The sequence below is a fragment of the Berghia stephanieae genome, chromosome 6, assembly GCF_034508935.2.
Source record: "Berghia stephanieae isolate SIO BIC M18660-M18661 chromosome 6, UCSD_Bste_1.3, whole genome shotgun sequence".
Taxonomy (NCBI): domain Eukaryota; kingdom Metazoa; phylum Mollusca; class Gastropoda; order Nudibranchia; family Aeolidiidae; genus Berghia; species Berghia stephanieae.
Window position 1 is genome coordinate 28,521,861 of NC_088365.1, and position 14,638 is coordinate 28,536,498.

Sequence of the window (14,638 nt, forward strand, 5' to 3'; positions counted from 1 at the left end):
GGGAAAGAAGACAGAACGAGTACTTCCCTGCCCAGAGATCACCTAAGTCTCATCCAGACATAAGCGTAGGTTGAGGAACACACTCAAAGGCTTACATATCATTATATATTATAATCAAACCAAAAAAAAAACCAAAGCAAAACCCTAATGGTAGAAAACAGTGAGATGATTTACAAGGGAAAAAAAATATCTCCCAAAACTATAACTATGCATTTGACTATTTCCCTCCCAGCAAAGGACCCGAGCCAATGTCAGGCCAAAAGTAAGTAAATCTCATTCCAAGACAAAGACAGAAGACAGATAGGAAAACATTTATAAGGGGGATAGAATGACCATCCAGTGACCTCCCTGCCCACTATGGTTGGCAGATATGTCAGACACGGAAAGCAAATGAAAACGACAGGACAACTAGGACAACCAATTTGTTGATCAATTGTTTTATTTGAATGAGTTGAATGTACAATATGGGCAATGAATTCATATTCCATTCATCCAAGTCATGCCATCCATCTAAGCTATCATTCAATCTATATTCATTCATTCATTCATTTCAATTTCTAACTTAAATCACATATTCAATCTTTCTTACACTTTACAAATATATTCACCATCAATTAGTTTAGTTAAAAAAAAAAAAGCCCGTAAAATACATATAATACCCCCAGCCCCCCCTCCCTTCCCAAAAATAAAAAAAAATCGAACAATAAATTTTAAAAAATAAAATCCAATAAAATCAGATAAATTAAAAAAACAAAAAAAAAACAACCCCCCCCCCCCCCCCCAAATATGACAGCAGTGAAAATAATAAATTTCTCGAAGCACTTGACAAATCATTTTAAAAATCCAAACAGCTCAGTCATCATTACAAAATCAATATAAAAAAATTCATGAATATATTATCAATTTCTTAACAAAAACTTGGGACATAAAAAAAGTGTGTATTGACAAAGGCGGTATAATAACGATGATTAACAAAATTTTTAAATTACAAATGCTCAAATGATGGTAAGTTTATTTTAAAAGATACTTCATATATTATTTACGATTTGGTAAAACTAATTACAACATGATGTGATAGTACAAGAGAAAAAGATGCGTTTTGGTGATAATTACATAGAAAGGTAAATAATACATCAATTCATACATGCATCCACAAATTATGAATGGCAACTAACAGTAAGGTAATCCTTGTAAAAAGATACGATATCACTCATGTAGACTCTTCAAAAACAAACTCTTTACTGTATGTTGAGAACTCACTCCTTTCTTCTTCCTTCTCTTTCTCTCTCTCTCTCTCTCTCTCTCTCTCTCTCTCTCTCTCTCTCTCTCTCTCTCTCTCTCTCTCTATCACACATATACACACAACTCATAATCACCACTACATACACACACACACATACATATACACAAAGCTCAAACACATAACACAATCCAGAAATAAAGGGCAGGAAAATGTTGCAGAAAGAGAAGCATGCATTATACTACACTACACAAAGTCTATATTATGACCCCATTAGAATCTCTACTATCTCTACTCTGGAGTCTTCATGACTTTGTTGTTGCATTTTGCAGTGATCAAAAAGACTCAGAAAGCCGGAGATGACACTTGATTCTTTAGTCTTTTGGTTGGTAGGAATTTTTTTAAAAAGGGCCCAGATTTCCTTTACATATTCATTTCATATATTATCATCCTATGATAAAGGCTACCAAAGACAGAATGAGAAAAGGTCTTTGATCATGAATAAAGACATTAAGACTACAACAAACAAAAAAAACCCAAAAAAACAAACTGTTTTGATGTAACAGAAAATGAAATCTAGCCTGTTTACATAAGAGTCAAAAGGTCTACAAGGAGAGACTATGAGCTCAAGGTTCAATGAAAAAAAATACGAAAAACACAAAATTATTAATCCAACATCCTATCTACATCTTTTTTTCTTTAAAAAAAAATTGTTTGGTATGTTTGGTTTTTAGGGGTTTTACAGTGCTTGCAACATTTTAAAGTCGTTCAACGTCAGTAAAAATGTATATGATGATAAAAGAAAAGCCCAAAAGAAAGAGTAAGACAAAGGGGATTCGTTCAAATAGTTTGTTTTGTTTTTAAGGGTTTTACGGCGCTTGCAACACATTAAGGTCATATCAGCGCCAGTGAAAAGGAAGAAAATGGGATAGTAAAAAGTTATAGAATTAGAATTACAACACAAAAGAAAAGGTAAGACAAAGGGGACTTGGTTCAAATAGGGAACAGATGTAGATTCCAAGAGCACACTATCAAAGTGCTTAGTCTGAGATCACCTAAAAGTCTCATCCAGACACAAGCACAGGTCCCAACTAATGTTTGTTTGTTTGTTTTAAAGGGTTTTACGGCGCTTGCAACACATTTAGGTTATATCAGCGCCAGTAAAAAGAAAGAAAATGGGATAGTAAAAAGTTCTAGAATAACAAATAAAGCACCCAAGAAAAAGTAAGACATAGGGGAACTGGGAACAAATAGGGATCAGATGTAGATTCCAAGAGCACACTATCAATGATCAAAGTACATAGTTTGAGATCACCTATAAGTCTCATCAGGACACAAGCACAATATCCAACAAAGAGGAATACACTCAAATGCTTACATTATAAATTCAAAATAACAAATATAATAATACATAACAGAGAGATGATTTACAAGGAAAAAAATATAATCTCCAAAAACAATAACTATACATTCGACTGTTTCCCTCCCAGCCAAGGACTCCGACCAAAGTCAGGACAAAAGCAAGCAATCTCATTCCAAGACAAAGACAGAAATCAATTGAAAAACAGATAAGAGGGGATAGAAGACATAGCAAGTACCTCCCTGCCCGCTACGGGAGGTAGGAACCCCACCCAGCGTTCAAATAGGGAACAGAAGATTCCACGAGCAATCCACCCATGTGCCTATTATGACATTACCTAAAAGTCCCATCCAAGAGCGAGCAAAGGATCCCGCAATGAAGGATGCCCTTCAATATGTTTGCTAAGTACAATGAATTCAAAACTAAAAACTGTACTAACACATACAAGAGAGATGATTTACAAAGAAAAAAAAACTAAATGAAAGGAACTAGACATTTGACTGCTTCCCTCTCAGTCAAGGATCCCGAGCAATCTCAATCCAAAACAATGACTCATGACAATGACAAACATATCTTCGCAAACGTAACCTAGAATCATGATATATCCGTAGAATATGGAATGAGTGATAATAGAATTGCACTTGAGTTCAAGGTCAGAGTCGGATGAAAAGGATGACCAGCTTAAGTAATATGATTACATTTTGATTTCTCAGTTTTGTTTGTCACTAATCACATCTATCAATTGATAAAAGTTCCCAGAATTTGATTTTAAAATTAATATATATAGGTCTGCAAAAATAAAAACAACCCCCCCACCATTGCTTTATTAATTTATTTTTTCAAGAGATGGACAATGGGATAAACTAACTTGTCTGTGTCATTTCAACTGATGACAAGTAAATTAATTAGTGTTGTGTCTTATTCTCCCAACATTCATCTTAAACATTGATGTAAAAATAACTAATTATAAATATAAAATGTTTTACAAATTATCTTAAAAAATTTTTACACATTGATACAGAATAGCAGACCTCTTTCATCCCTTCACTCTATACACCACTTTCTGTAATGAATTAAAAAATACTCGATTTTCATATGGTCTTGACGGGTTTGATCTTTTTTCCCTCAATGGATAGGCCTATACCCAGAACTGAGCAACCCACCCTGAATAAAAGTATGTCCAAAATTGTTTTTTTTTTTGTTTGTTTGTTGCTTTAGGTCTCTTCCAACACAATTGAGGTTATATGAGAGACCGCTGAAACAAAAAAAACAAGCAATCCAACAAAAATAGTACAAATGTCAATCAAAATCATAACCTAAATTATAAATAACCAAGAACAAACAGGCAGAGGATTTACAGGAAAAAAAATATCCCCTGTCAAAAATACAATCACAAACCAAAGAAGCAGGATAGGCTAGTAAAGAGAAGAAGAAACGACATCACTATCGGATCGTACACCCATGCGAACATCATAGGTATATGATTCAAGGGTGATGCTCCCATCCAACCACCCGCTCCAAAATTGTGGTGAGTTAAAAAAATATATAACAGCCAAAGAATTTATACATTTAAAAAAAATATTTTTTACAAAATTTATTGAAAACGCTAATGACACTATATTTTCTACTCTACTAGTTCCCCTGTCCTTTTAAATTGAAATTTATCAGATGATCAATGTTACATTTGATCACAAATGGAGAAGAGTAAGATCTTTATAAACCATTCCCATACTCACATTAATTTCACAATGACAATTAACCAATCTCATTGTATACAGCATATGCAAAGAAGTCATAACTATAATCTCGTCCTTTTTGATTTTCATCGAAACATCAATAATATGCCATAAATACATGAAAAAATACACACACAAAAAGATACAAAACTATATGCCACAATTTTACGATTTGTTTTGTAAGTATATATCAAGTATCTACTTGTAAATTTTATCATTTGTAATTTAAAGTAAAGCTTTGTATCAAATAATCCAAACCAAAATCTTTGGCACATAAAATACAATCGATATTCACATTTCCCAATCCTTTTAAAAATCATTTTTGCTCTTGGCTATGTATAAAATATTGTAAATATATGCGCTTCTCAAATACTCATTTTGTGTAAACAGCCTGCAATCACTACCATCTGCCAAATTTTAATAAGATTGAAAAGCTGAATAGGACAAATTTGATTCAACATGAATTGTTTGATCTCTTTGAAACTATTTCACAAAACAATGAATTAATTTTGACACTTTTTGCTAAATAAATAAGTATTCATTTCTTTCTTTGCCTCTGGTAAAAAGACAGTGAAACAAAAACTTACAAAATACTTAACAATGAATTTTAAAAAATCTGCTCACGTCAATCCAGCCCACGCAACCGTTTTTATTGTTTTATTATTGCCTGAGGAAGAGATGGCGCATCAAGCTTTCTTGTTACATATTTTGCTCATTTTTAAATGTTGATTTATTATTCTTTGTTAAAATTGACTACAGTTATTGGAGTGAAGAAAAACGTTGCATTGATATTTGAGCATTAATCAAAGGAAAAGTAAACTCTCGTACATTATCAACAATTGGTTATGTTACTAGAAATTTAAATAAATGTTTTTAAAGCTTTGATACAATTTATAAAATATACTACTCTTTGTTAAATTCTTTTGCATTGTTTGTTCACACGATAAAAGACCTATGAACCAACAGCTTGAATGGCAACTGTTTGTTTTCCATTGCAGTCAACAAATGGCTGAAACCGATTTCCTCACACAAAGGTCTATCAAGTGTTGAATCCAAGATTTTTTTCTCCTCACATAATTAATAGAAAAATAAAAAAATAAAAATCTCTTCTTAACTAGCAATTTTACAACCAGTGACCACTTACCCATTATCAGATTTCCATTCAAATTTTTATTCATATCATAACAAAATTTTAAAAATAAAGCGAGATTAATCATTTACAAGGAAGAATGTATTGGCTAAAATCGATCACTTTAAAACTTATTCATGACACGTCACGCCAGAATGCTCATCATTTTACTAGAACCTTTTCAAGTGTCATTATCATAAGTACATTGAATCATTTCATCACAGAACACAAAATTTTGTACAAAGAAAAAAGCCTTAAGTTCAAAGGCCAGTGGGGTAAGAGTTTTTTCATTGACTGTAGGACAAAATGAATAACAGTGATCGCTTGCTATCCTTTTGATAGGATGCCGGTCTATTGCAAATTACTTTCTTTCAAATATAACTTGGACCAAACAACCTGATAGAGTGGAGGTAAGGATCAGGAGTAAAAAAAAAAAAAAGAACTCTATGCAGTTTAAAACATGGCCTGATTTTTACTTTATTTAAGCCCATGCTTTTGTACAGCATACAGAATGCAATTCAAGCACTAATAAACAGATTCCTATTCAAGATAATGTACTATTCTTACCACTCTACTCACTTCATCTTGATCATGTGATATTTCACATCAATGATGCATTGCATTTTCTCAAAAAAATTTACACAAAATTTTATTTCAAACAAAATAATGTCAATGGTAATCTGACATCTAGTATATTTCATGCCAACAACTTCTACTTAGCACCGTTTACATGAAAATTAAAAAAAAAATGAATTGAAAAATGTAATGATAAAATCTCCACTATGATCAATCAACATCAATTGAGAGAAGAAAAAGCATTGTACTTGTACAACATATCTTTGATAGCACTAAAACATTCATCTTTCTCCATCACAGAATGTAGTGTTGATATTGAAGCTACAGACAGAAAATATTTCGGTCTTTATGAGCATCTGGATTAAACAAAAATTGAACAATATGATGAAAATTTTCTATGAGTGTTTATGTATTTTGTCCTTCGTATATCTTTGCTTTTCTCTCTGTAATTCTGATTCATGACTTTATAATCGGAATATATTCCTGATATCATTTTAAAAACTCCTAGCCAATCAATAAAGTAAAAGTCAAGTTTCTTTTAAAAAAAAGCACATATGGGATCCATCTTCTCTGTCAATCACGGTGAACAAGAACGACACAAACATTTGAGTTTTATGTCTCAAGTATGAAATTAGATCAAAACTTTTTATAATGAAGAATAAAGATTGATTCTTGATTTGAAAAACAAAAACCAAAAACATATTTAGTAATTAGAGATTGTTTTGACTTTAAATTCAATTTTTATGTTACCTGTCCACCTGGACAAGTAAGAGTACATTTTTGAGGATCACGTTTTCTGAAACACTTTAATGACATTCCCATTGTTTTTTGTCTCTCTTTGGTTCAGTGTCAATAAACATGTGCTTGAAAAAGCTGCAGAGAAATCATCAGTTGTTTATCCAGCCAGGAGGAATGAATTGATATCAATATATGAATTATAGAATTATATCTGGGTTGAATTAACAAAAAACATAGCACTGTACTGTCTTCATAATGTATCAAGATTTGGACAAGATGGGCCAAGGTTGATGATCTGATGAATATATTGAGAGTTCTCCACAACTGTTTCATAACACACCGTCTTTGTCTTCCTTTAATTAAAAATTTCTAAAGAATCAAAAAATTACACAAGCACTTCTTCATCAAGTTCCATAAAATCAATAAATGAAAAGTCTTTTTAAAATCATAATTTTGGGATGTTTCCAAGAAATGTCTGAGATAAAAACTAAGACCAGTTGCAGTGATCCAGGAGGGCAGCGTAGATGAAATCAGTGGAAGACAATTGTATGGAAAAGGATGATGACGATATCAGTCATGAAAATATCCTGGAATTTGAAACCGATGAATATGAAGTAACAGTCAACATTTGGAGATAAGCTCTGTTTCCACTGAGGTTTACTATCTCATCAGAAACCCACTTTCTTTTCCACGTGGGCAATGCACATGTATTGAGTGTAAAATTAAAGCAACTAGTCACTCACACACTGTGTTTATTCTAAATTGTATCTTTCCAATAATTGCACATTGGAAGATATCACGAGAATTGAATCAGTGCAAAAAGCTGTGTTGTCCACTGCAGTCATTCAAAATCTCTGAGGGTTTTTTTGTTTATCGTTATCATCCTTGAAATGTTTGGGCAATAGGAGCCATCTTGATATGGAGATTATTGGGGGTCAAGGTCAGCAGATCGTTCCATCCATAGCATTAGCTACTTGTTCCAACTTGCTGGTCAGCTTGCTCTTCTTGGCAAATTCGTCTTCCTCTAAGGCGGTGTAGATCTGTGGATGATGCAAAAATAGCGATGAATACGGAAGCGAGAAAATAAAAAATGAGGTAACTTAAAGGGGAATTAAAGGATTGAAATAGCAATCTATTGCATAGATGTTGATCAAATTATAAAAAAAATAATTGATCAGTTAATTGAATAATCATAGTACTAATAGTAACAACAATAATGGTATTACAAATAATGACAATAATAATAATAGTAATAATAATAACAACAACAACAACAACAACAATAACAATAATAATAATAATGATGATGATGATGATGATGATGATGATGATGATGATGATAATAATAATAATAATGATTAAAAAAAAATATATGTAAAAAAGAACGTTTTGGTCTAAAATTCGTTATCAATTTACAACAAACACAATTTTAAAAATTAATACAACACATACAGTTGAAATGTTCTTGTTACAATAAAAAACAATTGAAACTGCTCTTCTAGGTTTCGTTAAATAGCATAGGACTATACAATTCTTAGTTTTTCAAACAATGTGATATCATAATATACTCACATCTTCGAAATACTTTTTGACATATTTGTACAATTCTAACAAGGCAGCGTTGGTGTTGAACTCATTCTGGTGAGTCTGTGAATAAAAATGGAACGAGTGACACATTGCATCAAAATAGTTTTGTTTGTTAGTTTTTAAGGGTTTAACAGCACTTGCCAAACATTTAGGTCATATCAGCACCAGTAAAAAGGAAGAAAATGGGATAGTCAAAAAATTCTAGAACTGCAATAAAAGCAAGAAAAAGCAAGACAAAGGGGAATTAGTTCGAACAGGGAACAGATGTAGATTCCAAGAGCATACCATCTTTGTACTTAGATTGAGATCACCAAAAAGTCTCATCTTGATATCAACGGTGGCTCCCACTAAGAGGAATACACTCATATGTTTACAGAATATATCCAAAACAGAAAATATTCCTAACAAAACATATCAGAGAGATGATTTACAACGAATAAAAATAATCTCCCAAAACAATTACTAAACATTTGACTGTTTTCCCTTCAGTTAAAGACCCCAGCAAGAGTCAGGACAAAACCAAGCAATTCCATTACAAGAAAAAGACAGAAAGCAACTTGGAAAACATATATAAGGGGATAGAAGACACAGCAAGTGACCTCCCGCCCAGCATGGGAGGTCAAAAGGTCAGTGGATTCATCAATCTCATATCTGCCTTTCAACGACACAACACCTTTTTCTCATCATTTTTCATATAATATTAAAAAGGGTACAACGTTTTCAGCATTTTCATTTTAAAAATCATCCCAAGTTATCCTTGGATCAATAATTAAGTACTAAAATAATGAGACTTTGGGGCCTTTTTTAAAATAACAAATATAAATATAAATATAAAAACTATCTAACGATTATTAGATAAACCAAATCAGGTGTGTAAGCAGCACTAAATCATGGAGGAAAATCATGAAAGAAAAACAGGATTGTGTATAAGCAGTAACGTCATACTACATACCCTTGATTCCTCCGCCAGCATGGCTGTCATATCCTGGTCACTAATGGCTGGCATTATCTTGATGTCTTGGTAATACCTGGGTGGTGAATTAATACACAAGGAAAGAGGAACGTTATGATATATTATTCCCACATAATATAATAATGATATGACCGGATTAACACGGACTGCTGAACATGGACTCTTACCACAAAATTATTTTTTTTCCTTATATATATATATATATATATATATATATATATATATATATATATATATATATATAATATATATATATATATATATATATATATATATATATATATATATATATAATATATATATATATATATATATATATATATATATATATATATATATATATCAACTATAATCATGGAAGCAACTGAAGAAGCTATTTTCAACATACATATTTCAATACACAACCCCCCCAACCCCCCTCCCCTCCCCAAAAAGACCCCAAAAAAAACCCAAAACAAAATTTTAAAAAAAAACAAAAAAAACCACAACACTGAAAACAATAAAAGTCGTGTTGTTCAATTAAGAAATCCTGTTATCGTTGATGAGCATTAAACACGAGGTGACTAAAATAGGTGACTTTATCATCATCACAGCTTACCTGGCCACCCATTGCTTGTATTTAGGTATGTCCTTGGCAAACAATAACTTGCACGACGGTGAGTCCTTGGTCAATTTGTGTTCCTGGTTTGAGCAGCAGTCCATAAAGGTCTGTCCAATGACCGTCAGGCACGAGTCGACAATGTTAGATTTGTAGATATCAAAGGCAAAGTCGGGATTCTTTATCACATTCACCCAGAATCGTAATGGAAGACTAGAATGGCAAGGTAAATAAAATATTGAAAAAAATATTAGTGAAAATTTATTGGAGTGTGTGTGTGTCGGTGTGTATGTGTGTGTGTGTGTGTGTGTCGGTGTGTACAAAAGTACTATTTCTTCCATGGCACATCCTCTCTACCCGAAAGTCGGGATAAACTTTAGTAATTTACTGTCAATAATTATAGCATCTACTAATTACATCTTAAGAGCGTCACCAATTACATATAAAAAAGATAAAAGTTATAAACTGGAAAATCTTGATTTAAATCATTTTAAAAAACCCTGATAGAACCTAATACATGGTTCCACGACTTGAACAGGCAATAACATAAGATAATGTCATCTGTTTGTCATGAGTTTGACCTCCTATTCCTTTGCTTTCTTACTATTTCATCTGAATATCACACAGTTTTGTCTTCTGTCTTGAATACAATGAAAAAATTGTAATATCGCCTAAGAGGCGTCATGTCTCGTTCTACATGTTACGTGTTGCTGTTGGTCAGGGACCCTTTGTAAAGTGCTTTGAGCACGTTTAGTGGATATTGCGCTATATAAAAGCTCAAGATTTAAATAAAAAGCTCAAGATTTTTAAGCCTGCAACTGTACTCCTAATTTTAAATTACTTTTTAAACTTCAGTAAGTGGATTCAGGGATGCCCTTTGCTAAATTTTTAAAAAGGCTGAAAGTTTTTCTTGTAAAGACCATATTATATGGCAAAACTTTGTGCAAAAGCTTTTCATCAATCTATCACCCATAAATCGTAGAAAAGGACATGCATCCATCTAGCTTCCCCTTCACTGTTGCCTTTTTCTTCTTCTTCTTCTTCGTTCCTCTGATGGACATCTATGGCTGCAGTCCGATATCTGCTATGAAGTCTGTGGTCCGCTTTAGGTCCTCAGCCTCACCATAGAGCTTTGTGTTGAGTGTTGTAGGGGTGACCCAGTGGTTCGAACGTTGCACGTTGTATAATGGGCAATCCATAAGCACATGTAAAGTGGTTTCATGGTCGGTTCCACATGGGCAATAAGGGGTTGTTCCAATACCTAGCTTTGTAAACATATGTCCTCTTAGTCTATTGTGTCCTGTTCGGAGGCGGAATAGAGTGACTTGGCTACTTCGCTGAATGGCATGGATTGGATCCTGCTTGTTGTGTTCTAGGTGTGTGTCATTCCTTTCTTTGTCTATTTTTAGCTTTATTATTTTCTTTTGCTGATGGTAAGTGATTGACGACTTCGGTTGTTCCACAACCAATACTTTCATCTTTACTCACCAGTACCTACCAAGGTCAGTCGCGAGATTTTTAAAAAGCCAGTTTTCTGACTTTAGCCGGAAAAAGGGCATCCCTGACGACTTTATGTCGAAGTCTACACTTAGGCACAATTGTAAAAGTGTTAAGGCACATTCTAAAAATAGATTTCCCCAAATTGTCATTTCCAGCTGACCTGTTAGATTTCCAGATATGGACGGCCTCCTCAGAGACGCCGTGATGCAATGCTTGGTCATCTAGGAAGTCAAACATGTACTTGATGGCTAAGGGTAAGGCTGTGCCTCGATGGGCTGTGCTGAAGATTCGCTCAAATAAATCATCAACAAAAGACTGAAGGGTACCCTGAAAACAAAACAAAACAATGTAGCATAATACTGAAATGTAAAAAAGATATTAATGGCGGAAACAGTCATTTCATATCACAGCAATATAAATACCTCAACAAAAAAAGAAAGTACACTCAATAAATTACTTTCCTTTAGAGAAATGTATCATAACAAATAATATTAATAATTCTTATCAACTTACAGCCTCTTCATTTCCATGACAACATATTCCTTTTCACTCCTTAAGGACTGCAGGGTCTCCACAGCTGTTTTCCTACCCAGATTTGTCAATCGCCTCCTTTTTGTTGCCTCCCCAGTAAGTTTACCTGTCTGAGTTCCTCAAGCAGTTGAACGCCTTCATGTTTTAATTAATTTTTTTTTTGACATCCAACCTTTCAGGATCCTTGCAAGGCCAAGTATAGGAACAGATGAATGATATTTCTGCTATTTTGTCTAAAAATGTGGTCACTTCTCATTCAGTTAATTACCGTTTTCAAATTTATCCGCTACATGATAACAACAACTAATTTCAATGATATCATATACAGTATGCTCTCAATGGAAAATAATCTGGTATATAGTAATATAGAGGAATCTATTTTAATTATTGTATTGTAAACGAAAAATCCCTTTGAAATGGGAATACTACATACCTTTGTGACCAAAAGCCTGGGCAAGTATATTTCAGACACCATTTTGTTCCCTCTTTCTCCTTCCTTGTTGTTTAATTCTGCATCTTGATGCCGTACCTGAAGGGAAGAATGGATGATGATTGAATATGTGGAGCACAATGACTTACAATATTATGACATACTTGGCATCAAAACTAATTAATCCTTTTTGAATAAATGGGAATTAGATACTTTCAGAAGAATCAATCATTTTGAAATTTGAGTTTTGAGAGATACATATAACCATTCTCAGCTTACCAGGAGAAGAATATATTTTCTGACATAATGACACCATATTATACAATAATACTAAAAATAACAAGCACTGAATAGACCAATTCGTACAGCTGTAACTGTGTCGCTCAATCTGTTTATATCTGATGAAGGTGAAGGTGACATGGAAAAGTACATGGCAGAGATAATGTACTAGGACTTTGACTAAAGACATTGCCCTGCTTGTTCCAGACAATGGCTCACTTTAATTGACAACAGTAGATCAGACATTGATAAACAATCCCACAAATGATCTCATTCTTAATTCCCAAAGCGGTAAATGGTATAACGGTATAATATTTTTGTAAATACTTACTAAATGGTAGGCTTTGCACCCCTCCACGTCAAAGTGTAGGTTTTGGGTGTTCATGTTACGGGTTAGGGAAGGACTTTGGTTATAAAATGAATGTTCTGAGGAAAATGACAAAAACAAATAAATTAATCATAAGCATACACATCGTTATCTTTATCCAAAATACCCTGAACATCCCACACAATGGGCGTAGGTGAGATTATACAATAATATTTTCTCTATAGAAACCTGGGATAAACTCCTGCTCCGTGAGCCTTCTAGCTCTAAAAGATGATTTTTACCCTCTCTATTTAGTATATAAACTAAAACAGTACTCAGTATTTATGGTTTTACTTTCATTATTGTCACCTCAGCATTTATTCTGTGGATTGATTTTGAGGTTATAAAATTCATACCAAACATGATGTAGTTTTCTTCTCATAACTTGCAGGTATCAGGTTTAAAACATCTGCGCATCACGCCCAGAGGGCTTGAGCAAATCACCTCACCCTGGCTCAAGAGCTGCTATTCTTACAGTGACCCAGGCTTGTTCTGATCACTCAAACAACAATTTTATTCATGGAGACAACAAGTTTACCATTGGAAGAAAATTAAAAAAAAAATACAGATTGAAGGATTGGTAGTAAAAAAAACCTAGGGTCTAAACAAGTGAAGATCAACGACTCACCACTAAATTTACTACTCTTTTCTGACATAATACTCATGTTGTACATAGAAGTTTGTTTGGGATGGAGGGCAACAATTGCTCCATCAGGCACCTGTGGTAAAATGAGGTAACACAAGAATGAAAGTTATTATATATAATCTGGCGTAGAGGTTGAAATGTTAAATTTAATAAAAAGTCTTAAATTTTGGAAATCACCAAATAAATATTTCAATCATATACCAATACAGAAATCATTAAAATTTATATAATATAATCCTTATATTTTGTCTGATTTAAAATCAAAATAAAAGTTCTATGGATAAAAGTGTACTTTATCGACATAAAATTTGTTTTAACACGAATCATGTGCAAATTTGCAAAATGGAGGTAAAAATTTAACGGCAGGTAAGCGCATTGTCAGTCAGTAGAGGAGGAGGAGGAGAAAGTTATAACAAGAATACATGTTAGTATCTATTATGTTGTTTAGAGAACAAGGAAATGTAAAGTTTCATTTCTAAAACCATGAACAAAATAAAACAAACATACCTTATAATGACTTAGAGTGTTGAGGCGTTTACTGTTGCTCTCTGTCTTGGTGGTGTGGTCTTCATCTGACAGGATAAGGCTGCGTGTATCTTTCTTGGGGAACATCTTAAGGGGGATCTGGGACTTGTCGTTGACCGTCCATTCTGTCGGATTATGATCATAATAAACTGTCGTGGCGGTCGTTGGAGGGGTCAAGGGTCAGGGGTTGGTTAAGGAGAAGGTGGTTTTGGAATGGGGGGGGGGGGGGGGGGGGGGGGGGGGGGAGGAAATAAAGGAAGAAAGAAAAAAACACAAAATGCAAACAAAAAACACCAAACATAGGAAACCATGCATTGCAGTGAAAAATTAATGAATGAAAAATGATAACCCAACTAAATCAAAATAAAAAGCCAAACAAAAAAAAAAAACAAAACAAAAAAAAACACAAGAAAACAACAAAAA

At 33.4% G+C, this 14,638-nt stretch overlaps 1 protein-coding gene across 3 annotated transcripts in view; it reads right to left on the bottom strand.

Annotated features, from left to right (window-relative positions):
• Positions 1-419: 419 nt before the first annotated feature.
• The window catches only part of LOC144974794 (plexin-A4-like), a 300,472-nt gene continuing 286,253 nt past the window's right edge, over positions 420-14,638 (bottom strand). For 2 of the 3 annotated variants that reach the window (XM_078918062.1, XM_078918063.1), the window contains 9 exons: positions 14,198-14,340; positions 13,673-13,763; positions 13,009-13,103; positions 12,402-12,497; positions 11,598-11,764; positions 9,938-10,150; positions 9,319-9,394; positions 8,352-8,426; positions 420-7,819 (listed from right to left, as the gene is read on the bottom strand). In XM_078918062.1, the coding sequence (XP_078774188.1) occupies positions 7,721-7,819; positions 8,352-8,426; positions 9,319-9,394; positions 9,938-10,150; positions 11,598-11,764; positions 12,402-12,497; positions 13,009-13,103; positions 13,673-13,763; positions 14,198-14,340 (1,055 nt within the window). In that variant the 3' untranslated portion in view covers positions 420-7,720. Of the gene's footprint in view, positions 7,820-8,351; positions 8,427-9,318; positions 9,395-9,937; positions 10,151-11,597; positions 11,765-12,401; positions 12,498-13,008; positions 13,104-13,672; positions 13,764-14,197; positions 14,365-14,638 lie in introns of all 3 variants that reach the window. The other variant, XM_078918061.1, reaches the window with a different exon arrangement.